General features: G+C 28.7%; 2 protein-coding genes across 3 annotated transcripts in view; one reads left to right on the top strand and one right to left on the bottom strand.

Moving 5' to 3' along the window:
- Positions 1–6994, bottom strand: part of LOC107449703 (DENN domain-containing protein Crag) — an 85875-nt gene extending 78881 nt beyond the window's left edge. Inside the window, exon 1 of the mRNA XM_043039786.2 lies at positions 6796–6994. The gene's annotated coding sequence lies outside the window, so the exon portion shown is untranslated. The remainder of the gene's footprint in view (positions 1–6795) is intronic.
- A 4683-nt stretch (positions 6995–11677) lies between these two features.
- LOC107449711 (uncharacterized) lies at positions 11678–27286 on the top strand. 2 transcript variants are annotated; one of them, XM_016065334.4, is made up of 6 exons: positions 11678–12095; positions 13016–13046; positions 15340–15492; positions 17625–17740; positions 21800–21989; positions 26816–27286. In XM_016065334.4, the coding sequence occupies exons 1-6, from the start codon at positions 11956–11958 to the stop codon at positions 27221–27223; spliced, it is 1038 nt and encodes a 345-aa protein (XP_015920820.1). In that variant the 5' UTR covers positions 11678–11955; the 3' UTR covers positions 27224–27286. The 2 variants fall into 2 exon arrangements, with proteins under 2 accessions (XP_015920820.1, XP_015920821.1); XM_016065335.4 differs by lacking the exon at positions 15340–15492 and having other exon boundaries at positions 11786–12095.

The following is a 27286-nucleotide window of genomic DNA, read 5'->3' as shown; positions in this document are numbered from 1 at the left end:
CACAAGGTTGACTCAGCCTTTCATCCCTTCAGTGGGTCGATAAATGAGTACCAAGCATGCTTGGGAACTAAACACTGGGGGTTCCGCGTTCGGCTGACCACCTGACCGGAACATCTGCTCCCACACACCAGAGCCCAAGATCAAGAAAACTGAGATGGGCACAGTAGGCCTTGGCCCTCTATGGGCTGTCGCGCCACTGAGTTTAGTTTTTATAAATTAAAATTATATTTTTTTCAAAAAATTTTTTTTTTTTAAAAATTAGCCTTGCAGTATACTTTACAGAATGTCACTAAAAACTGAATAAAATAACATAAAATTTAATGACCTTGGACAAATAGTTTTCAAATTTCAAAGTTCTAAATAATTTGTTTAAGTTTTCAAAGTTCTAAATAATTAACTTTGAATAATTAATGCGCTACATGCAGGATTTCATAATTGTTGTCAGTTGTTTATTTTTAGTTTTATTACTGATAAAAGTTTCTAAAAATAATGTTTTCATGTTAACTCTTTATAAGAACTACTTCACATGCTCTGAACATCATTTTTTTCTTTTCTTCTTCTCAATAGTGAATGAACTTCAGAGTTAAACCAATGAATGGTTCAATTGTGATGAAAATGATAAGGAAATAGAACATTTTAATGATAAAGAAATTTTTGATAGAGTTATGGTAGCTGAAAAAAGCTAAGAAGATCAAACTAAGGAAAAAATAAGTCACGATACAGCACAGATTGAAGGACTAATTCAATACATAGAAGAGCAATATGATGCAACACTTTGCAGATTTTTTAGCAAATAAAGAAGTGTTTCAACAACACCAAGAAACAAAAAAAGCAGATAGACTTTTTCATATGTAAATTAAAAAACAATGTAAAAGAAGAAAATGTGTAGAAAACTGCTAACCAAAAATATGTAATAGATATTTTTTTTATTTATTTTATAACCGTCGCTGAACAGCGGACCAAATTTTTTGGGCTTACGACTACTAATGCTCAACTCTGTAACCTTGTAATTGTGAACCTGATCCATCCAGAAGACAAGGGAACTCCTGGATCAAGTATTGGGAGATATTTGCCTTTGTGGAGGACTTTTCGGTGGAGCTAACCCGCACTTGTGCCACATGGAGAGGAAAACCACAAAAACCTCCCATGGTTAGTCTGACGGCAAGGAGACTCTAACCCAGGATCCGTCTACCACAGAGGATATTTTACATCAGCAGTGTAGTCGGTGCAAGCAGGATGCGGTATTCGTATCGACCAGCCACGGCTAGGATTCGAACCTGGTTCACCTCATTGGAAGGCATACTCAATAATAGATATTAAAATTTATCATTTATAATTCTAAAAAAAAAATTATGTGTGTTTCTTTTAAGCATTTTGCGGATTACCCGCAAATTCCCTTATCTGCTCTTCGTGGATAAGCAGGGTTTACTGTGATTATAAACAACTACTAGAACAGAATTGACAAAAGAAAAAAAGTACTGAAATAGGAATATTAATTTTAGTAAAGATTAAGAGCAATGTAGACCTCTTTTAACCCCTTCCTCCTTGCTCCCGTGAAAATGACGGGGTGAGGTTTCGCCCTCTATTTCTCGCTCTTGTGATATTTCCGGGCTGGAGTGTTCAGTAGTAACGCACCAATAAGAACAAAAATAATTCATTTATTTTGCCAGGAAAACATTTTATTTCTCATTTTACACACCAGATGGCAGTACCAGGATATTTTTAAGGTAATTGTAGATAATTTATTTCAAACTAGATGTAGGAAGGAAACTCAGTACTACTGTCCAGATTGTGACGATCACCTCTGTATCTCATGCTTAGAAATTTATCACATAAGAAAGAATTACTAATCTTTATTTATATTATACGCAAGTTTAATAAAAAAAAACTTAATGTTCAAAACATATATTTTTTTAATTTTCCTTGCTTGCTGGAAAACCAACATTATGTCATAGTAACCCTGAATGTTGGTTTTTCCTAAAAATTTTATTTAAAGTTTCATGCTGAAAACAAATCAAAAATGAATATATATACATTGTTAATACACATATTTTTAGATAATTTTCAGGGATAAAAAAAAAAAAATTGGCACTTTTAAGACCATTTTCTTGAAAATTAACAGATTGTTAAGGGGTTAAATTAATTTTTAAACTTAAAGGGAATGATGGCATAAGTATTTATCAAGTTATTTTCTGAAATATATTTAATTCCTAACTGATATCTTTAAAATAATACTTGATAGATCAAGGATTCATAAAGTTTATCTTTCTTACTTATTTGTATAAATAAACATTAGAGAAAAATCAGATTCTTTAAAAACTCATGAAATTTTTCATATTATCCTTTACAAGACATATTTTTATTATAAATCTCAAGATATTTTAATTTAAAGAAATATTTAATTGAATCTCAATGTTGTAAATTTAATTAAAAATTTGGAACAATATTAATAATAAATATTTTAAAATTGAAAACAGTAAAAAAGATCTTAATAAATTTAACTCAGTCATATTTAATCACTTTTAAACAATAACTACCACTTGTTTAATTATACAATTTGTCTTGTACTCTAAAGTTCAAGTAGTGTTTTGCTCATAGTTTGCAAAATAATTCATTAATACAAAAAAGGAAATTTTAAGTTGAAAATGAAATTTTAAAATTTCACTAAAATAATGATTTTAGAATAAAAATGATTTTTATTGTTTCGAATAAGATGCAAAAAAAAAAATTATTTAAGCAAAATATCAAATGATTTTAAACTTATTTTAAAAAAACATTTATTTTAAATAAAATAGTTTTATAGTTGTATTCTTTTTTTAAAATTTATATATGAAATTTCTAGTTTAATCTTATCATTTATATTAAATTTTTGGGATTATTAGAAACAAATGAATTTAAGACATTTTAAACTCATTCCTTGTGCTCATTCATTTTTTCCATTTAATTTTCTACTTCATTTTATCTATTCATTTTTTCATATCATTTTTTTTCCTAAGACAATGTTTTACTGTTGTCTTAGAAAAAAAAATTTCTTGAAGTGAGCTTAAACTTCACTTAAATCATTTAACATCACTTAAATCATTCACTTAAATCATTTAACACTTAAATCATTAATCACTTAAATCATTAATCATTAAAGGGGCATAAAGTCTACTTCGTGATATTGCAAAATGCAAACCTTATTACAATACTTTTTAATGCGACAATGCAGCTCATCGACTGGGTATTTATAGTTTTTTGAAATATTTTTTCTGGAATTGATATATTTTAAGTTTTAATGTTTATTTTTGAAAAGTTACATAATTTTCAGAACTATGAGCAAAACAAATGATGGTTACATGCTTTAAAAGGGGCAAAAAATTATAAAAACCCTGATTTGGGGTATTTACCAAGACTGCGTAGACTTCCATGGTTTAANGATCGTTGCAGAAATGTGCACATTTTGAAACCCATCTTTGAAATGGAAAATACAGAAAGCAATTTAAAAGATACTTATTTTGTTAGATTAAATAAAAAACTATTTTTAAGCAAATGTAGATATACTTTAGTAAAGTGAACAAGCATTCTTGTCCATGTCTCAAATTTAAAAAAAAAAAATAATTTTTTTAAATAAAACTTAGGTGATCATTATTTACCCCAGAAACAGAGTGATCGTGAATTACCCCGGGTCACCCTATTTACCAAAGGTAGGGATAAATACCTATTTATAAATACCTTACCTACCAAGTATACCGACTGGGCTTACCTACTGTGTAAACCCCACCCACATCTGTAAACATAAACAACAGAGGAAATATAGTAAGTCAGTTCAACTATTCGTCTACGTAGACGATATCGCTATTGTGACCCGGACCTCTTAAACAAGCCTTTATGGTATCAAAACAAAAGGCAAAGACCATGAATTTAATAGTGTCTGAGAGAGTCTGGCTCGCAGGCCCCATGTCCAAGAGGTCGTGGAATCGATCTCCGCCGGCCGAAGACTCTCCACATAGTAAATGGTAAGTGATGCACATTAAATCTGTCGGGGTCACAAAGTCTTCCAAGTTCCCATAATTAATCAATACCTCTGGGGGCAGTGATCCAGGATCTCCCTTGTCTTCTGGATTGGGATCAAAATTACAAGGATATGAAGTTGAACATTGGTAGTCGTAAACCCGTAATTGGGTCAGCTGCTCAACGACAGTTATAAAATAAAAACGAATTTAATAGAGCTGTGGTGGCTCAAAGTATAGAGTGTTTGCCTTGCAATGAGATGAACCGGGTTCGAATCACAGCGATGGCTGGTCAATACGAATCCAAATGCCGAACCGGCTTGCACCGACCACAGTGCTGATGTGAAATATTCTTAGTGGTAGACGTATCATGGATTAGAGTCTCTTTGACATCATGCTAACCATGGGAGGTTCTTATGGTCTTATCTATATAACGCAAGTGTGAGTTAGTTCCATCAAAAAGTCCTCCACAAAGGCAAATTTCTCCCAATACTTGACCCAGGAGCTCCCTCCCTTGTCTTCTGGGTTGGGTTCCAAATTACAAGGTTACAAGTTGAACATTAGTAGTCGTACGTAAACCCAAAAATTGGGTTGGCTGTTCAACGGTGTTTATAAAATAAAACAAAATTAATTTAATGGTAAATAATAAAAAATAAAAAAACAAGTATATTCAATGCTTAAATTCATCAGATCTCCAATTTAATCATTTAGAAATAAAGGAATACAAGTTTTAAAAGTGAATTGCAACAATTATTTAGGAGCAGAATTTAACAATAACAATGACCTAACTACAGAAATATATAAACAAATCACAAATGCTAATAGATGTTTTCAAAGTCTGAAAAAATATATGAGATACAACTTTCTAAAATTAAGAACTAAATTACTTTTGTATAAAAAGTCTTATAACACTTGTCTTGACTTATGCTTCTAAGACCTGAGCATTGACTTCGAAAGACGAGAAGGCGATTAAAATTTTTGAAAGAAGGGTATTAAGGAATATCTGTGGTGGAATTCAGGTAAACGGTTCATAGAGAAGAAGAACTAACTTAGAGCGGCATAAAATCTCAAGAAAGCCTGATGTTGTCAAGTAAATAAAAATACAAAGACTAAAATACGCTGGACCAAAACAGAGAGAAAATATTTTTATCAAAACCTATCGGAATAAGACAAAGAGGACTACCACATCTTAGGTGGATTGACAGTGTTGACAAAAGGACAAGAACACTCTAGCCTGGTCGGTAATATGCTGGGCCCATGTCCAAGAGTTCGATCACAGACGGCCGAAGACCACCCATGTAGTAAATGGTGACTCGATGCACGTTAAATCTGTCTAGTCACAAAGTCCTCCATGTTCCCATAACAAATCAATACCTCTGGGGCTAGTGATCCAGGAGTTTCTTGTCTTCTGGATTGGTTCAAAGTTACAAGGCTACGGAGTTGAACATTAGTAGTCGTAAACCCAAAAATTGGGTCGGCTGTTCAACGATGGATATAAGATATAAAAGGTGGCTGTTTTGTAGGAGTGACTGTAAAGTGAGGTTTCACTGTACTTAATATATTATTTTTAAATAAGTAGAAACTAAATAGCAACAATCAAAAGAAGAAGAAAAAATTACTCAATTTCTAGAAGAATTGAAATAACTACAGTTTTTGAAATGTAATACCAAAACTCTAATTTTATATCTATACATAGAACTGTTAATATAACATCAAACTATAATAAAACTACGAAATTAACAAATTAGATACTAAACATACTTACTACTAAAAAAACCACATTCTGAATCAAATAAACAAACTTTTAAGCATGAACAGTGAACACTCAAACCAACTTATAAATAATATGATATACAGATTTTTAAAATATTGTGTAAAACTAAACAAAATATGAATCTTACTTTTTAAAAAAAAAATAATAAATTTGACTAACTTATAATTTTATAATACTATATCAAATTTAAGATATTCTTATAATACTTAAACAATTGTATTTCTTCCTTTTATTTTCTAATTTTCTGGAAGAAATACCAGCTCAGCTTTTTCTTAATGTAACTGGTAGTACTTCCAGCAGACCTTTAGTTTATGTGCAATGATCTATATTTCAATTATATTCTTTTAAAAGTAAAGTTTCCAGATATTTTTGGTTCAGTGTAAATTTGTCCCTTAATTTGTATAAATATATTAGTATTTTATTTTTAATCCTTATACATAACATATAATGTGCTAGTTAAAATGTGAATAATATTTACACTATTTATATCTTATTACGGCTTTATAACAAGTTAAACGTTAAAACAAGATAACGTTAAAACAAGTCAAAAACTGACACATATCAAAACGTTGACAGCCATGAAAGAACTATTTTTACTTTTTCCTACATATGAGAAGTCAAAGAAAGAGTAAGATCTCAAACAACTAATGACAGATGTAACACTTTATATTTATTGTAGAGGAAACTATAAAGTACACGAAATACCTTAAATTTATTTAATCAGATGATAGAATCTCATGTAAGTTTACGAAGAGTTCGAAGAAAGGGAAAACAATTATTAATGTGGTATCGTAATTAAAAATCTTTAATAAGTTAGTTTAACATTTCACGCCAATATATCCAATTACAACAACAAAAGCTTTAAAAATTCAAAAATTCTAAGACTATAAAAAGTATTAAAAGAGGGGCGATTAATTAAATAATATGCCGACAACCTGTAATATTTCTAGAAGTTCGCAAGAGGAAATAGTAAACATGAGTCATTGTTTATAAATCTTCAATATTTAATTTAAAGAGTAACTAACTTACTTTATTCAATGCAGACTAACTAATTTACAAGCTTTGAGAGATAATTCATTTCATTACACACTAATAAGTAATTTTAAGATAACTTATACCTATAATTACAAGAAATACTCTCACTCACTGATATAAAATTAGTTTTCCTTCCCCTTTAACTTAAAACTGTAAATAAAAAACGCCATTGACAACTACAACAACGCCATCTGTTGAATCATATAATTATAGATCAAGGCAAGACGCAAAAACATTACCTACTTCAACTTTTACTCAATGAATGATTGAGCTAAGCCATGGATGTTGAAGCGATAATCTAGTCTCCATGAGTTAAGCACTGTTAGCTCTTCTTTGTAGTATTAAAAAAGCAGAAAGGCAGAATTACTCATAGTAAATATCTATTCATGTAAAGTATTGTTTCCTTTATAAAAATTTTTTAAAACAGAATAAACATATTTTGCGTTATATTTAAAAGAAAACCACGAAATTTTTTTTTCTTTTTTTTGCAAACGTATCATCCTTGACAGCTCTTCTAAGTTATGCAATTTTTAACTCAACTCGGAAATCAAAGTAACTCGCTATTAAGGTAGAGGAGTAAAATAATAGTTATAAAAGTTATCTAAATTACTTATTTTATTTGAAATGAAAGAAATCAAGTTTCACGCAGAGAAAAATCGCGAAAATGTTTTTCAGATCTCTTCACTGAAATCGGATTCCAGCTAAATTTTTACTATCGTAATAGTCATCTTTTATAATTAATCAACTATTATTATCATCCTTGATTGACCACCTTTGTGAATATAACAAAATTCTCTTCTTATTTTTGTAATTTAGCCCAACTCTGAAATCAAAGTAACTCACAATTTAAGCATCGGAGTAAAATCATATTTATGAAAATGATTAAAATAGATTATTTTATTTAAAATTAAATTTAAAGAAATCAGATTCTGCGTTACAGGAAAAGGAAAACCATGAGAATGCTTTAAGATATCATTTGTTGATTGGCAGCCTATCATCTTTGTTCAACTCTGAAATCAAAGTACCTCACAAAATAAGTATCATGGAAAAATCCTCTTTATGAAAGCAAAGAAAATAGATTATTTTATTTAAAATTAAATTAAAATAGTCAGATCTAGCAAAAAGACAGACTATCATTTTAGTGAATGTTATGAAATGTTCTTATTTTTGTAATTTTAATGTTACAAAGAAATAAAAGTCACTCACAATTTACGTAACGGAGTAAAACCATATTAATAGAAGTCATTAAAATGTCAAAATACACAAGTGGGCGACCTTTGTGCTAAAATACAAACTAAAGCAAGCAACGTTAAAGAGCACAAAAATGTTTATAAAATACAGACAGCTGCTTCGGATGCTCAAAGGGCATTTTCTGTTGCACTGATGAAGGTTGCCCTTGAACATTCGAAACAGCTGTCTGTATTTTATAAATATTTTTGTGCTCTTTAACGTTGTTTGCCTTAGTTTGCATTAAAATGACTTTATTTATTTAAAATTAAATTAAAATATTCAGATTTTGCTTNCAACGTTAAAGAGCACAAAAATATTTATAAAAAACAGACAGCTGCTTCGGATGCTCAAAGGGCATTTTCTGTTGCACTGATGAAGGTTGTCCTTGAACATTCGAAACAGCTGTCTGTATTTTATAAATATTTTTGTGCTCTTTAACGTTGTTTGCCTTAGTTTGCATTAAAATGACTTTATTTATTTAAAATTAAATTAAAATATTCAGATTTTGCTTTACACGCAAAGGAAAACCACAAAAATGTTTTTCAGATTACATGATGGAACTAAGGATCCCAGGTTAATGCTCATAATCGCAATGAAATAACTTTTTATAATTAATCATTTTTTTAAAATCATCTTTGAGGTATAATAAATGTTGTGAAACGCTCTTCGTATTTTTGTAATTTTTTACACAACTCAGGTGTCTAAATAACTTGTAATTTAGATATCGGAATAAAATCATCCTTATGAAAGACTTTTCGAATGAAAATAATCAGAATTTATGTTTCGCACAAATGAAAACCACAAAAATGCTTTAACAACAGCCTGACAATTATGAGAATCTACCTCAAAGATTCTTAGCAATTTTCAAGTTATTATTTTTTTTGTTTTGTTTTTTTATTTTTCATATGAAATTTAATGTTCTGAGCAGCTTAGATTACTAACAAAAATGCATTTTTGTTAGTGAAAATGCAAAAGTGCGCAAAATAAAGAACATGTTCTTTATTTTGTTTTCATGTTCTTTATTTTGTTAACATGTCCTTTATTCTGTTTTTTTCCCCTTCATTTTAGTAATTTTTTTAAAGCCCCCAAATTGTGTGCTTTTTTTTAATATTTTATTTCAAGTATTTGAATTGTTACGAATTTTGGATTTTTCTAACACAGAGTTGTCAATCATTATTAAGCATTTTATTTTTCAAAAATCAAATAATGAACAAATTAAATGCAGCTGCTATTCGCGATCGCAACGATCTATAGGGGGCGTTATTGTATGAGACGAATTCCAGCGATTTCTATCTGTCATACAGTCATTCAGTTACTCTGGAGCCGTCTTTAATGCAACATGTAGCATTCTAACGCTCCTTCTTTATTGTGGCTAATTAAATTTAAAAAAGAAAAATGTTTGAAAACAAAATGGTATCCCTTTTTTTTAGAGAAGGAACATCCAAAACACATCGGAAAATATTTGTAAATAAACAGAAAAAAATATTTATCCTCTTATTAGAGTTAAAACCTAATGCATGAGAAATAGTTTTACTAAATTTAATGATTTAACATGAAGGGCCTATTTAAACTTTACATTCCATAGTTTTAAGAATCATATTACTTCAAACATTAAAATAAGCAAGAAGTATACATAAGCCTCATAATTTTATATAATTTAATTTCGCAAAAAAAGTTTTTTAAGAAAATTTTTTATCAAATATTTTTAAGTTTTAATAAAAATCATTATTAAAAACTAAAAATCGTAAAATAAAGAATGCTTACAAAACAAACAAAAAAATTTTAAAAAAATCTAAAAATTCCTCACATTAAAATAAAAAAACTTTCATGTTTTTTTTNTTCATGTTTTTTTTCTAAATTTATAATCGGACGTAGAAAACCATTCTATAAAAAACTATCATCAAATAGGAAAAAAAATTATTTACAAGTAAAAATTTTTTTTATAAATTATAACACTTACCTGCTTTATAAATCCGGAGAATTCCAATATGATATGTTCTTCGATTTTTGACACAATTTTTTAGTGCTACGAAAGTGCGTCTTTGGGATTTGCCAAAAACAGAACAAGATGCAATATTATTTTTTCAGGAGCGAAATATTTTACCAAAAAATCGAAAGTGTACCCATTCTTATGACATGAAACTTTATTATGGTAAACGTACGTTTTGGAAATGTAATTTCATTTGAAATATTATTTATTAGAATTCATATGGCGACAGCATCAGATGAATGAAAATAGAGATTGTTTTGACTCTATGTTAAACACTATATCGACCCATTTTCCACCGAAATCCGATTAACTACTTTGATTTTAAATAAAGTGTTTTGATTTTAAATAAAGAGTTTTATTTTATGATTTGTCACAAAAATTTTAGGTGTAGATTGGTGGCAATTAAAAACCACCAAATCTGTAGTTTCGGTGGCGTTAATACGTAAGTACCGAATTTTGATTCCATACTTTTCTGAATCATATATATGATAATATTACTTCAAACATTAGAATATGCAAGAAGTATAGATAAACACATAATGTTATACTATTTAATTTTTCAAAAAAATTATTTTAGTAACAATTTTTATCAAAAAATTATGAACTAAAAAACGTAAAATAAAGAATTCTTAGGATTAAAAAACGATTTTAAAAACTCCTCATATTAAAATAAAAAACTTCCATATTGTTTCTTTTTTTATTCTAGTAGTTCTAGGTAACGAATAATTCCATTCGTTAAAAAAAAACATTCTGTAGAGAACTATCATCAAATTTGAAAAAAGAAATTATCTACAAGCAAATTTTTTATTATTAAAGTCATAACACTTACCTGATTTATAAAATCCGAAGAATTTCAAAATGATATGTTCTTTGTTTGAAAACTTTATTCTCAAATATTATATACATAGTTGATCCCTTTATTACTTTTAGATAACATACCACACAGCAAAATTTTATAATTGTAAGATCTCGATATGAATTTTAATATGCAGCTTGAAAACAGAATAGCTGAATTTTAGTTGAAATTATTCTTTCGAAAATAAAAAATACTTACCAAGAAAACGATAAAAATTTATTAATAATCAGCACAAATGATACTATTTCATGTAATACGGATGATTCTTAATTGTTGTTTTCCGAATTATATCGATACAGAAATATATACTATTCCAAAAAGAAGAAGAATATTCTATAACTATTACAGTATAGTACGTTCTGAATTCACATTTATTCATTGGAATGAAGAAAGAAATGTTGACTTCACTTTAATTTGTGATGAATTGAGGACAGAAGAAATGTATTTTACCGTAATACACACATCTGTAACAGTATGCGATCCCGAAATTGGAAGTTATCAGTTGCAGGTTTGTTGATAATAGAAGTTAAAAAATTATTCAGGAATTTTTCTTCAAATGTTTGGTGTGTTCTGTTTCTGAAAGATTTACCAATATTCTGGAGAGTTTCTTCATGTTCTTCGGCCTTTTCCTCAGGGAAATTTTGCTTCTAATTTGCTGCTAAGATAATGGCGTCTGATTCTGATGGAACTAAATGAAAACTTAATAAATTAATGCCTGATATTTTCAGGCTCTCGCTAGAGGGCGTACTCGAGAATGCGCTCCATGGTCACTCCTCGCATCTTCGATCATCCATATATCTTTCGCTTATTTCTGCCCATTTTGCGAATAAGTTGACATTAAATTAATGTCAAAATAAGGTGAGTTAGATTAAAGCAAATAATTGTTTTCTACTATATTCAATTAAAACAGCTTGAGTTTTTGTAAAGGGTCTCTGTTTCAACCAACAAGGATTTCAATTTTACTTGGTATACAATAAATATGCAAAGTATAATACATTAATATGGTTTACGTAGCTATAATAACTAAAATGAACTGTTTTGTGTAATTATTATATATGTTAGTTTTAACCAGGTTAAAATGATAAAGTTTAATAGACTGCTATATATTATTCGCCCAAATCAATTAAGGACGTATGCTAGTCATGGACAAATGCTTGCTGGCAGAAAAACTAAACGTGGTTCTATGCTTTCCAAGATGATTGATAATAAAGATAAAAAGTTGGTACTCTTTTCCAATTCTTTTAATACAAGTTTCAATCTCTGAAGCTTTTTATTTATAGTATTAATAGATTATGTATATAAACATCAATTTAGCTTTCACTTTTGTTAACTACTATAGATATCTATTTCTAAACAAATTTTTTACAATTACAATGTTTTATTTCTAATGTTTTAATAATGGGAAAAACCAAGATGTTTTAGTACCTGTTCCAAACAGCTTTGCCCATCAGCTGCAGGGACCATCTGGTGATGGGATGCAAGAAACCTTGAATAGCATTTTTCAATTATCGATACAAGATCTATAGCATTTGGTTGAGTTATCATGGGTTTGTCTAGGTTTTTCTGAGAGAATTTAGACATAATTTGTGAAAATTAAAAATTAGATTAAAAAATCAACACAAAAATATGGATTTATCGTTTCTTACGGGATACAAAAATAAAAATTTAATAACAAGTATTTTGTGAATCTACCGTTTTTCCTAAAGTTGAATTTGTGAAGGTACCGCTAAACGATAGAAAATTTAGTCTGGACAGACCCCTGGTTATCCAGTTAGTATTACACATAAATGGTATTTCTAAGGACGTTGCACTGTTTTTCTATTTATTAGACTTATAGGACTATTTTTTTCTAGTTTTAAAATACACTATTTCTGTTTAAAAAAAATTGTGTCATAAACTTGCTCACATACAGGTATATTCATAGAATTATGTTTCCTCTGACCGTAAATCATAATTACTGTTCATCGTAATTCCTTAGAGTTGTATTTCATGTTTAATTCTAATCACGACAATTTGTAATTAAAATTATGATCTAAGTAATGGATTAATAATAATTTTTTTTAAGCTCTGCTATGTACTCAATCTTTTTTTTTACTCTCTCCATATTTTGTTACTTAATTTTTTATGTATACTTTCAGCAAAAAGTGGCATTTGAATTTTATGGAAAAGGTGAGTAACTTTACTCTTTCATATCATTCTGTTTACTAAATATGTAAGATCACTGATTCTGCTATACTTTGGAAATTGTGGATCTTTTAAAAGTCACGACTTCAATTTTTCTGGGTCCCTTTGTAATTCTGAGTTCTATTTAAAATATAAAATTTCAACTTCTTTATCTATTAATATTTACATTTATATTATTTTATCTATTATTTGACAAAACAGAGTATTTCAAACCAAAAAGAATTATAGTTAAACAATGAAGGCTTTTAATTTATATTATTTTATCGACTGTTAGACAAAACAGAGAATTTCAAACCAAAAAGAATTATATTTAAACAATCAAGGCTTTTAATTAGGACTAATTAAACATCTGCATTAAGGAAAAGTTACAAAGTAATTTGATACTTAGAATTATGCTAATTTTCACCTTTATCTAAGAATAAAGGAAAAAAAGAAATTTTTCTCTATGTATGGTGTGTTCAAATTCAATAATCAGTAGGTTCATCCATGACTAATGTGTTGTTCAGTGGTTTTTCAAGTGTTAAGAACATCAACTCATCGATGACATCAGTTTAACAAAAAACAATTATTTAATAACAAATATGAATTTGTATATTGACACTTCCATGTCTCTAAGTTCTTTGCTTATTACTCGTTTATTGCTCACAGTGCCCCCTCAAAGGTTTTTACCAATATGTCTAAACTTAGGTTTTAATTTTACCCACATAAATCTGTTGGCGCTGTTTTCTTACTGCATTAGAGAATTTTGCATCTTGAGAGCATGTCTTAACTTATTTTTTATGTTCTCTTTGCAATTTTGACACTTTATGCGTAAGCATGCACAAACTTTTTGAGTGAAGGGCCACTCACACAGCAAGTACAAAAGGCCGCACACATATTTAGTCATGTTAGTGGTAAATATGATGATTTTTATCTAAACATTAGTGTTTTAAGCACTGAGTATTTTTATCAGTAAACTTAATAACATATTTGTAGAAAATTAAATACTTTTAATTATATGAATTTATATAAAACTAAAAAAATTTATACTTTTTTTATATAACTTTTTCCATTTTTCACAGTAATTAATTTATCAAATATATACATATATACTAAGGGGCTAAGCCCCCTGTTCGCTGCCGCTCACCAACCCCGATTATTGTTTCGTAATAATTGTCTTTTCTTGGCAGAAAGCAGCTTTTCTATTAAAGTTAAAATTATTCACTTAACATATATATGTACTAAAAGGAATTCTGTTTGCTTACTCTTGTGCCTCTACTTCCCACCTCCAAATATTACTATCTATTAGTATTATAAACATTTATATCTCTTGGTGAACAGAATTGATTTTTCAAAGTAATAATTTTTTTTTAAATGACATTTATATTCTTATAACATTATATTGTTCGAACAAATTTGATGAGTTCACAACCATAATTTAATATTCTCGCTAGTAATAGCAGTACTGGAAAATAAGTTTAAATTAGGGATACAAAAATATTTAAAGGAAAACAATACCTTTACAACTATTGTTAATTTTGTATGTATGTATGCATGCATGCATATATGTATGTATGTATGTATGTATGTATGTATGCATGTACGTATGTAGTACGTACACACACACGCACACACAGAGAGAGAGAGAGAGAGAAATATTTTGGGGGATATAAATTATAAATTCTATAAGCCTCCCCAAATTACAGAAACAATCCGTAGTAATAGGCTGAGATCCCTGGGCCATCTATGGAGAAGCCCTGTAAATAGCGCCATGAGAATCGTCACCTTTAAGAGCCTCGACAGGTCACGTCTCAGCGGCAGTCCCCCTACTAGATGGCTCAACAACATCGAAAATGACCAGGAAAACCCTAAACATTAGAAATTGGAAATAAATTGCCATGGATAGGAGGGGCTGGCATTTGTCAGCTATTGAGGCAGCCAAGGTCTGCAAGGGGCTGTTGCGCTGACAAAGAAGAAGAAGATATAAATTCTAACGAAAAAGAGGCTTACAGAATGAAAGTGCAAAAATGTACGCATTTTAAAGAGTAATATAAATTTTAGTTAAATACTTTAATTAAATATTTCAATTAAAGAAAATTTATAATTTTCAAACAAAAACAAATTAAAAGAACATTTTTTATTGCATTCAGAAGCTCCCACGGGCCACACTCGAACAGTCGGCTGGTTGCATGTGGCTCGCGGGCTGCAGGTTGTGCACCCTTACTTTATAGGATTAGGGCGGAATCACTGAGAATGTCATTCACCATTTCAGGGCTATAAGTGCTAATTTTTCTTCCAGGCTCCCAAAGCCAAGAGCGTGTTTGAAGGTGTGCACCAGCCCAATAAAAGGCAAACCATGCTTCAATCTCTGTTTATTAAAAATATCACTGATGTTCTATCAACTGGAGAGATCAGCCCAGAAATACTTGGATACAATGTTGAAATAAGTGGAGTGAGTATGTTGTATGTCTATTGTAGTGTATCTACCACTACAAAAATATAATTCCAATTCACTAGTATATAGGACATGTTAACTNAAGTGAAACGGATTTTATTCTAAATTGCGCAAAAGAGAAATTTTTTTCAAAATGCGAGAAATTCGCGAATTTTGAAATTTTTTTATAGAATGCGCGAATTTCTCGCGGTAATAATTTTTTAATGCGAGAATATTAAAAAATATGCGAGATTCTCGCGTTCTCGCGCTGTAGTGAAAACACTGCACTACAAAAATATAATTCCAATTCACTAGTATATAAGGCATGTTAACTCAATTATATGGAGGGGTGCCTTTTCATTGATGAAGGTTGACGTTGTCAATAACAACTCACCCCACATTGGTGACCCGGACGCGCTGTGATCCCGCCTACCTTGGTAGAAACGCCCGCTACGATTTAAACACGCCTACTTCGATGGATGGTCCACATTGAACAGTTGACTTTCTACTTGTGACTGAGACATTATCCACCTCCACTAGCTGTTGCTACTTAGTTTTGATCACACAGAGCATACAACATATTTAGTGGATTGCGAATGGCAACACAGGAGCAACCGTGAACTTAATACAGCTATCACTATCAGCACTCGAAAAGTACGGTGATCTTAATACAGCTCTCACGGCTTCTCACAAAACAGCAATGAATCAACTAGTGGTATCAGTTCATCGACTTCTATCACAGATATAATTCTAGTGGGGGAGTACTGTGGTGTATCTATCACTACAAAAATGTAATTCCAATTCACTAGTATATAAGACTTGTTAACTTGATTCTATGGAAGAGTACCTTTTCATAGATGAAGGTTGACATTGTCGATAACTACTCCTCTCCCCATATCTATGTTAAAAATGATGGGTAAGTTTTCACCAAATCAACTAATAATAAGATCTTAGTAATAAATTTAGTTTTGGCTCATAGGTAGAACTAACAAAATTCCAAACATTAGATTTTTAAAAAAATTTTGTTTCTGAACTGAGCTTTTTTAAATGTTAAAATTTTCACGAATTTTTTGCAGTTTTTAAATTTTTGAACAGATAACATGAGTCTGGTTTAGCTTAGAAAAACAAATATTTTCTTATGAAATTCGACTTTATTCGTCCACGTTAATGAGTGATACAGTCATTCCAACACTCCTCCAACTTTTTGATGCCTTTTTTGTAGGATGATTTGTGTTTGCTCTCAAAATAGACTTTAGTTACTGATAGTAAAGTAATTCTAATGATCTTTATATTAAGCTCTGTCATTGATGATATAACGTAAACAGTTACATTACTTTATATAGCAATTCTCTTTATAAGAATTGAATGTACACAAAGTATGATTCTCAATTCACTGTAATTCATGGGTCATATTCCTACATTCTTCAAAGGATTATTATTTCATGATAAAATACTATTTTTTTCTGTGCAAGGAGAAAATATTTTCTTTTTGTAACGCTGAAAATAAAGAAGAAAAAATTTTTTTTTTTCCAGAAGACATAAAAGATTACTGTTGACTTAGTTAAATAGATGGAAACGACTATGTTATCAGGGCCTAGTTGAAGTTTGGCTGGGCCCAAACCAATTAAAGGCAGTGGGGCCCTTTAAGTTCAACCCCATTTTCCATACACAGAAAGCAAACTGTCATTTTTTTATTGGTGATTATTGAAGATTAAATTAATAGTATTTGTTAATGCTACTTGTTGAATTTATTTTGAACAACTCCAAGCAATACAAAAGGAAAAAATATCTGGGGCCCTAAGCTGCAACCTTTTCTGCTTATATATAAATCCAACCTTGTGTGTTATTCATTTTTTTTGGGAGGGGGGGGGGTAGTCGAGATCAAATTATGAAGGGGATTTTTCAAATAATCAAATAAACTTTGTTTATGATTTTAATCCCTCCTTTGCTCTTTCTGATATCAGTCTTGGTGGGCGTAAATTCAAAACTGTTTTTTTTCCTTCCACATTTGAAAACTAATTTGTGACTCTTTATGTGATGTTAATACTATTTTTTTTACCATGATTTTTTAGTTATGTATTGAAAGTGATTTAAACACCTTGCATTATGCATGTTTCCAAAATGGTAACATCAATGCATTTATTTTTCAGGTTAAAGTATCTCCTTGTTACCAAACATTGAATGTATACTGGCAGATACCATCTACTAGTTATGAGAAACACGAAGAAATAGCTATTGCCCTGAATTCTATAGCTCCACGACTTAGGTATCAAATATTGCAGAGTAATCTTTGAATATGTTTGTAATGAATCTCTGTTGTGGACTGATTTTTGTTTTTTTGTTATGAATCTTTGTTGGCATTGCCTGCGCCTGCTCTTAAAGTTAATTTCAGTTCTGCTTCTTAAATAGTGACTTTTTTTCATTTTTCTTGGCGAAAGAAATTCGAAAAACACTATCAGCTTTTGTTATGTATGGCATAGCATCTGTAGTCATGAGTATTAGGCTAAAAACTAAACTAATGAAAATAATAATTTAAAAAAAAATTAAACGGAGTGAATGAGGAAGAAAAAAAGAATAAATAAATCAGTATTGAGCAACACTACAAAATTGTTCTCTAAGCTGAAAGGTATATACCTATACAATGGAAGAGCTTAGTGGAAAAACAAAGTGGAAAATGACACTTTTAGGGAAATTAATGAATCAGAGAAAATAACATAAAGTGGTTGCATCAATATAAGCATGTTTAATGTAACAGGATTTGCTTTTACTTTGATTTTAACATAACTAACCCACATTAGTTTTTAGCATGATTTTATTTTAAATAAGTCAGTGGTAAATAAAATACGACCAAGAATCATTAGTAAATTGGTTATAAAATAGTTTAAATGCCATTTTTTCGTACCCTGAATATAGCCTCAAATGTCACTTACCTGGTTCTTCTGATAAATTCTTTATTATATAAAGCTAATAAATCTATTTATTATTTGTTACCCTTTTCGGTAGCTTTACATTATCAAATTCAGCTTTTTGTTGTTTATTCCACCAGAATAGAATTCCACAACTGTATTTAGCATCTCTTTGCATGATGCTATTGTTAGCGATCAACTCATGATGGTCAAAATTTTGTATTTAACACTTTTAAAGGGCTGTGTGTGAAATACTTGTTTCCCCAGTATTGGTATTAAAGCTGCTTAGTATTGGTGTAGTTTTAATAATTGGAAAATATGTCAATATAATTGGTGTAGTTTTAATAATTGGAAAATATGTCAATATAATTGGATGTAGTTTTAATAATTGGAAAATATGTCAATATAATACTCAATACCTATATTTGGCATTTATTACATTTGAGTTGTGTGCAAAATAAATTTATCAATGGCAGCAAACTAAAGCCGGAATATTAATAACAAATAAAATTCTTATGAGACCTTGATAAGGACTTTGAAGCATGACTGTTTCTCTTATCTGAGCTTTGATTTACCGTTTAAAAATTTTATAAGTAGTGGTGAAAAAAAGATTTCTTTTAATTCCAATTCATTAAAATATTAATATACTATTTAGCTTATAAATTATTTTTTTATTTCAGCTAATACATATTATCAACAGTGATTAAGCATCATTGTTGTCAATAATAGTATGGCAATTTTTTATAGTTTCTCAAAACGAATGAATACCTTAATTTCATTAATTTTGTCTTTTAGTACATGGTTTATTTCTTTTATTTCACTATGCATATATTACCTAAATTAATTGAGAATCTTTAGCGTCAATAATACAGTGTCGATTTTTCCCCTTTTTTCCTAAACGAATTAGTACTACTTTTCTATTAATTTTTGAATACTTATATTTTTTTCATATTTTTTTAAATACTCATTTTTTTAAATTTATATTTTTATCTAAGTATATTTTTTCTCATTTCAATAACTGTTGATTTTAAATCATTCACTTTTACAGATACACATTTTAAAAGAATTGGTTTAAACCAAAATATTGGTATAAGCAAACTGTATCAGATAACTTTAGAATTTAGAAATACTAATCTGATAGTGACGTTGTCTATGCGTGCTCTCACGTTACTGAAGGTATCTGATATAGAAAATAAAAATAATTAAATATTAAAGTAGCATAATAAATTCTTTTTTCTTGTTAATCAAATAGTGCTATAAGCAAATAAATATCGCTGATGTTAGCTTTAAAATATTTGAATAATTAAATTGTCTAAAGTTAAATATAAAATAATGGATAACGCTTGACCAATTAGAAAATTCTATTTTCTTTTTCGCTCATCTTGCTCAATGGGCTTTCTTTGTGCATCAAACTTTCTGTATGCCAGATCGCTGTTTGGATGATTTGGCGGTCTATAAAAGACACATAACGGATAGGCATTCATTTATACATGTATATAGATTAAATATAGTTTTCTGATTATATTTTTTGTTTCTCTTGTAACTCCTGTAATGTTTTATTTTCAAAGTTTTAATTTTTTTATTCACATAAATTTGTATTTTATTTAATTATAAGCTGTTCTAATTTTTAATAATGGAATTGTCATTAACTTTAATTTTTTGCTAGTTCAAAATTTCAAGAGGGAAGCTGAATTTGATTATCAAAGGTTTCAAACCTTAAATGTTTTAGTTGAAAACACTACATGTAAAATACTTAAATTTAGCATAAACCTACAGGGTGAAATTGGGAAAATTTTTCTTCATTTTAGAAACAGAATTTGTTTTTCTCCTCATTTTAAAATTTTTCTTCATTTTAGAAACTCGAACCTTAAATTATATTAGCTGAAAATGTTACATACAATGCTTACGTTTTTTATAAACCTACTTCGTGAGATTATGAAAATTTTTCTTCCTTTTAGAAATGAACTCTGTAGTACTTACTATATTTTGAAAAATCCTCCAAAAGACATGCTTCACATTAGTAATACATCAACAGTTTTTTAATTGTTTAAAATTTTCAATTTTTAAGAAAGTGGCCACTATTAAAACTTCCATTAACTAACTAATAGCCGTTATTATTTGACTAGCCAGACACAAAATTTCTTAATTTTGCCCTTTGGATCACACATTAAAGAACTCATAACAATGCAATCAACCAAGCAATAAAGAAATGTTAATTTTGCAATCTCCATCTTCCAGTACCCACATGAAAATTTTTTATTCTTCTTAATCCGTTATTTTTTCCATTAAAGAAAACCCTCAAAACTGTGTAAAATTCATGCTTGAAGAATGACAAACAAAAAAGAAAATGCATATATGAAGAGATTTTAAGAATACTGTATGTCATGGGTTTTCCACTTTTTAAAGCCACAAAATTTTACTAAAATAGGGTGACACAATTTATATATCAGTAATATATTCGGACCTAGTTGATCGTGAAATATTATAAATAATGAGATAAATATAAATAATTCTGCATCAATTTACCCCACTCGAAGACTATTTTTGTTATATATACAATTATTCTTTCATTTTCTCTCATCATATTTTTTTAGCATATAAGAACTTTAAGGAAACAATTTAAATTACATTAAAAAAATTAAGAATAAGAGAAGTTTAATTTATTCATGAGTATTTCAAAAAATATAACAACATGTGATAAATTTTTAAAACATACTAAAAAGCTAAGAATTTAAAGTTATTAATTTTATATATATATATATATGGCAACCCTCCATTATATTCAGAGTTATGCAGAAAAATGTTTATAGCTTATACACAAGGTTTGTGTTTGTCTAATTTCATTTATTCGCTTCTTCTTTAAATTTCTCCATNTATAATAACATGATTTTTACCTCTCATTATATCTAAATCTTAATTCTTTATATTTTGTAAGTTTGAGTTATATATATATATAGCATATATATATATAATTTAAATGAAATAAAATACGAAGTTTGTCCAAAAAGTTATGTCAGTAATTTTTCTGGGAAACTTGTTTCCGCATTTGAAAACTTCTATAATAATACATCATTTAGTTACAGTTGACAAAGCCAAAAAATATGAATGATTTTAAAATATTGTAATCAGTTGTTCTGATCTAAATTTTTAATTGACTTATTACTTATCTATGTTTAAGCAGTAATTGATTGGACTAATGATTATGTTAAAAAATAAGCTAAATGAGAGTTATTTTGTAAAAAAAATTATTATTTTGTTTGTTTTACTTTGATTTTTTTTAAATTCAAGTAAGTTGGATTTAAAAAAATTAAAAACGAAGGAGATATAGAGGTGGGTATAATGTGATAAAATTTGTTCTTACTAATATTGATACCTACTGAAAAAAAAGATGAAAATAAACTTGATTTTTGAAATTGTAGGGCGGAACTCATTAGTCGGAATGTGATGGGCAAAGTACCGTACATTTTCTTCATAAGAGATGTGACAAATGCTAGAATTGCAGAGTTTGAGAATGCATTGAGGGATGCTGATTTGGGGCCTGAGAATGAACGGTCAATCATACCTGATGATGCATTCACGAAAGATGTCTTAGTCTTCAGAGTCAACAAGGTAATGCAATACAACATTGTTTTCATGGAATAATGTATTCCTTTGTTAAATTCAGAATAAATTTTTTTTTTAAAAAATAGATTAATTTCTACAGACAAAAATCATGCAATTTAAATGTAAAGTAATAAATTATTATCAAGTAAGTAATTTAAAATGAAATGTTAATTGTAATTTTAAATATTGTAGTAAAGTTCAAAATTATTGAATGAAATCTGTCAGAATAATATTTTTACTTACATATAATATGATCTTTCTTTTAAATTTTCATGCAATATAATTAGCTATTTAAACATAGCAATGTAAAATTAAAACTGTCTGGTAAAATGAGTTATTGTTCACTTTATGAAAATATCTTGGTTATTTTCATAAAGGGAATAATAATTCTATTTAACATTTATTAGTTTGCAGTTTATTGAATAAATAAAAAAAATGACCAAAGAAAATAACTGTAAAAGATATTTTTTCAACAGAAAATATTTCATCTAAAATCTGTAAGATGATTACATATGATTATCTTACAGATGATTACATCTGTAAGATGATTACATATACTCTTGTATCGATTAAAAGTTCAAAAAGAAAAAAAAAATCAATCAAATACTTCAGATAATATTTAAAACTTTCAAAAAATATTTAATTCAACAAATTTGTACAATAATATTAATTTTTTAACTCTTTTGACTTCTTAATTTATTTCTGGTTTTTGAGAATATTTAACCATGCACAAAAGATAAATTAAGCTCAACAGGGCAGAAAGGTAAATTTTACTTATTGATAGTTAGAAGGAACTCAATTTGCCTTTCATTAACTCTTGTTGTTTCCCCCCCTTTTTTTTGTACTCAATTAACTCTAGTATTGAACTGAATCAATTCAATGCTAGATAAACTGTTTACTTAACCAGTATTAAAAAGAAGGTATCTTTTGCGTTGTTTCTTAAGGATGAGCAGTGGTAAACATTTACAAAAAAAAAAATTAATATAATTATATGAAAGTTAGTTTTACAAGCATACACACAAGTACGCATGCTGCAAATTGTCACAAGTTTTATAATTTTTACCACCATGTAACAAGCTTTCCTCTATATTCTTTTGCAAATTCTCCCCTATTTTTTCAGCGTTGCACCAGGCGACTAAAATGCGACTATTTTCGGCCTAAGGCGACTATAGCAACTTTTTTGGCCTAAAAAAGCAACTATTTTCAGGAAAAGGGGACGATTTGGAGACTTTTCTGAACTCTTAGCAATTTTTTTTTAGCGTAAATTGGGTTGACAACCTGCGGCCCTGACACAACAAATTTTTTTTTTCTTTAAGAAAAAAAAAAAGTTACAATTTTGACTTTCAAATTTGAGTTATCATTTTTTAATGCTCCCAATTTATACAGATTCCATTGTAAGCCTATTTTGTTTCTCGATCACTTTTCAACGGTTTGTGCTACGAAATTCTGCATGATTTAAAAAAAGCTCAATTTTTAATCCGATATTATCGTGCGTAAATTTCGAATTTGATTTAAGTAATCACCTTTCAATTGAACTATTTTCATGCTTTAGGCTACTATAAGCAACTAGTTGATTTTTTTTCTGTGGCGCCCTTGCATCNTGCGTTGTTTCTTAAGGATGAGCAGTGGTAAACATTTACAAAAAAAAAAATTAATATAATTATATGAAAGTTAGTTTTACAAGCATACACACAAGTACGCATGCTGCAAATTGTCACAAGTTTTATAATTTTTACCACCATGTAACAAGCTTTCCTCTATATTCTTTTGCAAATTCTCTGCTATTTTTTCAGTGTTGCACCAGGCGACTAAAATGCGACTATTTTCGGCCTAAGGCGACTATGGCAACTTTTTTGGCCTAAAAAAGCAACTATTTTCAGGAAAAGGGGACGATTTGGAGACTTTTCTGAACTCTTAGCAATTTTTATTAGCATAAATTGGGTTGACAACCTGCGGCCCTGACACAACAAAATTTTTTTTTTCTTTAAGAAAAAAATAATTTAAATTTTGAATTGCAAATTTGAGTTATCATTTTTTAATGCTCCCAATTTATACAGATTCCATTGTAAGTCTATTTTGTTTCTCGATCACCTTTTCAACGGTTATTGCTACGAAATTCTGCATGATTTAAAAAGAGCTAAATTTTTAATACGATATTATCATGCGTAAATTTCGAATTTGATTTAGGTAATCACCCTTCAATTGAACTATTTTCATGCTTTAGGCTACTAGAAGCAACTATTTCGTTGATTTTTTTTTCTCTGGCGCCCCTGCATCATCTATTAATGGACTGTTTCTAGGGGTCTATCTTTGTTTTGGAAAACTCACTTGAATAAGTTTTAAAAATTGAATCAATTAAAAAAATTATTTCATTACAAAAAGAAAAATGAACGTAAGTTTTTTTATAATAGAGTTTTAAAATATATTATTTATTAAGTTTAACGTGATGTAATGCAACAATAGGCATTAAATATTTCCTAGCTTTTAAAATTTCTTAAACTTATTTTTTTCAATCATTCCTTATCCAATTATAATTAAACTAAATCAATTAGTTAATTTTTATTAAAATTTATAAAAAGCGAATATAAAATATTTGATTCTTTTCTTATCGATCAATGTAATGGCTAACTTTTTATATCAATACTAATGTAGACTGATTAATTCACTTTTGCGCCTAATCGAAAACAAAAGTCTATAACTCTAAACAGTTAATTTCTTACCACAAATATGTTTCAGTTACATGGTTATACTAATTCCCACAGTCTTGTTGACAATTCGCGATCGCCACAGTATTTTCAGTCCTAATATTTATTATGGGGGGTTGGCTTTATTTTTCCTGATGTTATCTTTAGATAAATCACCAACCTTGGATCTCTTCCCTATGCTCCTAACTGTCCGTTGAGAACTAATTCATTCACTTTAAATTTTTGGTGACTGGGGGTGCCTCTTTGGGCATCCCAGTCCCATCCGTTCCTAAATTTTCGTATCCGAAAATTTTCGATGGACGAGAATGTTTTATCTTGATCCCTTTAAGCTGATCCTTTTTTCTTTATTATTTTTATATTTTTGAATTATGGCCATTTTCAATAATTAATAAATCAATTTTTCTTCAGCAATTTTATTTATTTCTCAGACAATTATCCTTTTATTACATCCAAATTAAGATGTGTCTGTAATGGCCAAAAGTCAAATTATGCTACCTGTACAAATCCACTAATTAATTTAAACGATCACCGTCATGACAGCTGATGATACTGCTTATCATTTACAAGAGTGGCAGTCTTCATCAATAAAATACATTTCCTGCCTAAGAGACACCATTTTTAATGTTCTGTAATTTAATAAAATAAAGTTTAAATTCATTTGTTTTTATTTAGACTCTTTATTTTCGAAATTTTCTTGTATGACCTGGATTCAGATTTTTCTTAAATGTGTCTCATTCGATTTAAAGACTATGGGTGACAATAACCGTTTCTTAGATTCTAAATTACCTTCTAAACAAATGCTTTAAAAACAAATACAATATTTTAGCATTTTTCTGAAAGTAAGATATTTTTATTTATTTATATCAAGATTTTGTTCTCATATCTTTCTTAGCTTGCTGAATAAAATAAAATATTGAATCGAAAGCTGTATCACTTAGTTTATCCTTTCCAAATTTTTATGTCATTTTTCAAAAAAAGTGTAAATAAATGTTTTTTTAAAAAATATTTCTTGGTAATCCTTTAAGTTTTAAAATTAGATAAAGGAAAAATAAGTGTATATTATACGAAAAAATATAATTTTTACTTTCATTATTATCCTCAATTATTTGGATGCTTTCTCTCTGATTATAAATTCATGAACTTCTGATATTTTAAAGTTTTAATTTCAAAAATCTTTCAAAAAAAAAAAATCTCCACAGGTAAAATTATTAAATTAAAATTTTTACACTAGATGTGAAAATTTGAAAGGAGATTTATCCATAGATGACTTCCATATAGTAGAGTATTCATTCATTTAATGTACGTATCAACTAAAATTGTAAAATTACCAAAGTGCAATTGCTGTGAATAATGCCTGCACTTAGTTAACTAACTTTTTGTATTTCATTATTGTACTTTGTGATGAAATGCTGATAAAAAAAAATTTTTTTAAGCTGTATTTTGCAAAATAACATCAGAAATTGAAATTTCAAACTGACAGTGTACATAAAACAGAGAAACTTCAAAATTTTGCAAGGATATAAAAATTAAAGAAAAAAAAATCAGAACTATGGCTCTTTTTCCTCTTTAGAAAAAGAAATAAGATGAAAACAAAAGTTGAATCTAAAATGTATGCTGAAAAAATTATAAGCTTTTGCCATATTTGATAATTCTATGCCCAACTAAAAATATAAAAATGTACAGATAAAATGAACTATTACTACATTAAACTAAATGCCAAATGAAAAATTATTTCTTTTCATGCATTGTCAAAATTACATGAATTGGTTTAATAGTTAATGTTCAGAAAACAGGTTAAATGTTGTAGAATAATATTATGAATTATTTTTTCACAAATTGTAACTAAATGTTATAAGCTTTTCTGAATACATATCCTTCATAACATTGCAGTTTTATATATTAACTTATATAGAAAAAAAAGTGAGCTTACTTAAAAAAAAAGAAGAGAAAACATTGAAAAGCCTTGTTTATTTTACAACAAAAGGTACTATAAATTTATTATTTTACCATAAAAGGCTTAAAATAATTCCAGAAAAAAAGTAGTAAATTAACTTATATAGAAAAAAAGTCAATTTATGATGCTTGCCTGATTGTTTGATTTGTATTGAATTTTTTTATTATTTTTAGAAATCAAATACTGATGAAAATAAAGAATTAGAAGTCAAAAAAGTTGAACCTCCGAATATTTCTCATAGACCTTCTGACATGAAGTCTGATGTTTTTGGATTAAAACACAATGACATTATGAATAAAATATTTGCTTCAAAAGGGAGAATCAAATCACTCGAAAATTCTGCCGTCATATCTTCAGAATTCTTTCCTAGCGCAGAACTCTTTGATAAAATTCCTGGCACTACTCTAGAATCTTCTGGAATAGATCGATCAAAAGTACTGAAGCAGTTCCAAATTGAAAGGAAAATTGCAAAATATAAGAATAGAAGTATAAAAATCACGAGAGAGGATTCCTTGTTGGAAGATGATGTCCCCTCAGATCATATAGATTATCTTCAAGACGACCATCATTCTTTTCACTGATTTCTGTTTAAATTATGTCTTTTTCTTTTGGTACTTTACTGTCAATAAATCCATTTAAAGGTT

The sequence above is a fragment of the Parasteatoda tepidariorum genome, chromosome 7 (genome assembly GCF_043381705.1).
Source record: "Parasteatoda tepidariorum isolate YZ-2023 chromosome 7, CAS_Ptep_4.0, whole genome shotgun sequence".
Lineage (NCBI taxonomy): Eukaryota > Metazoa > Arthropoda > Arachnida > Araneae > Theridiidae > Parasteatoda > Parasteatoda tepidariorum.
This window is presented reverse-complemented; position numbering and strand designations above follow the sequence as displayed.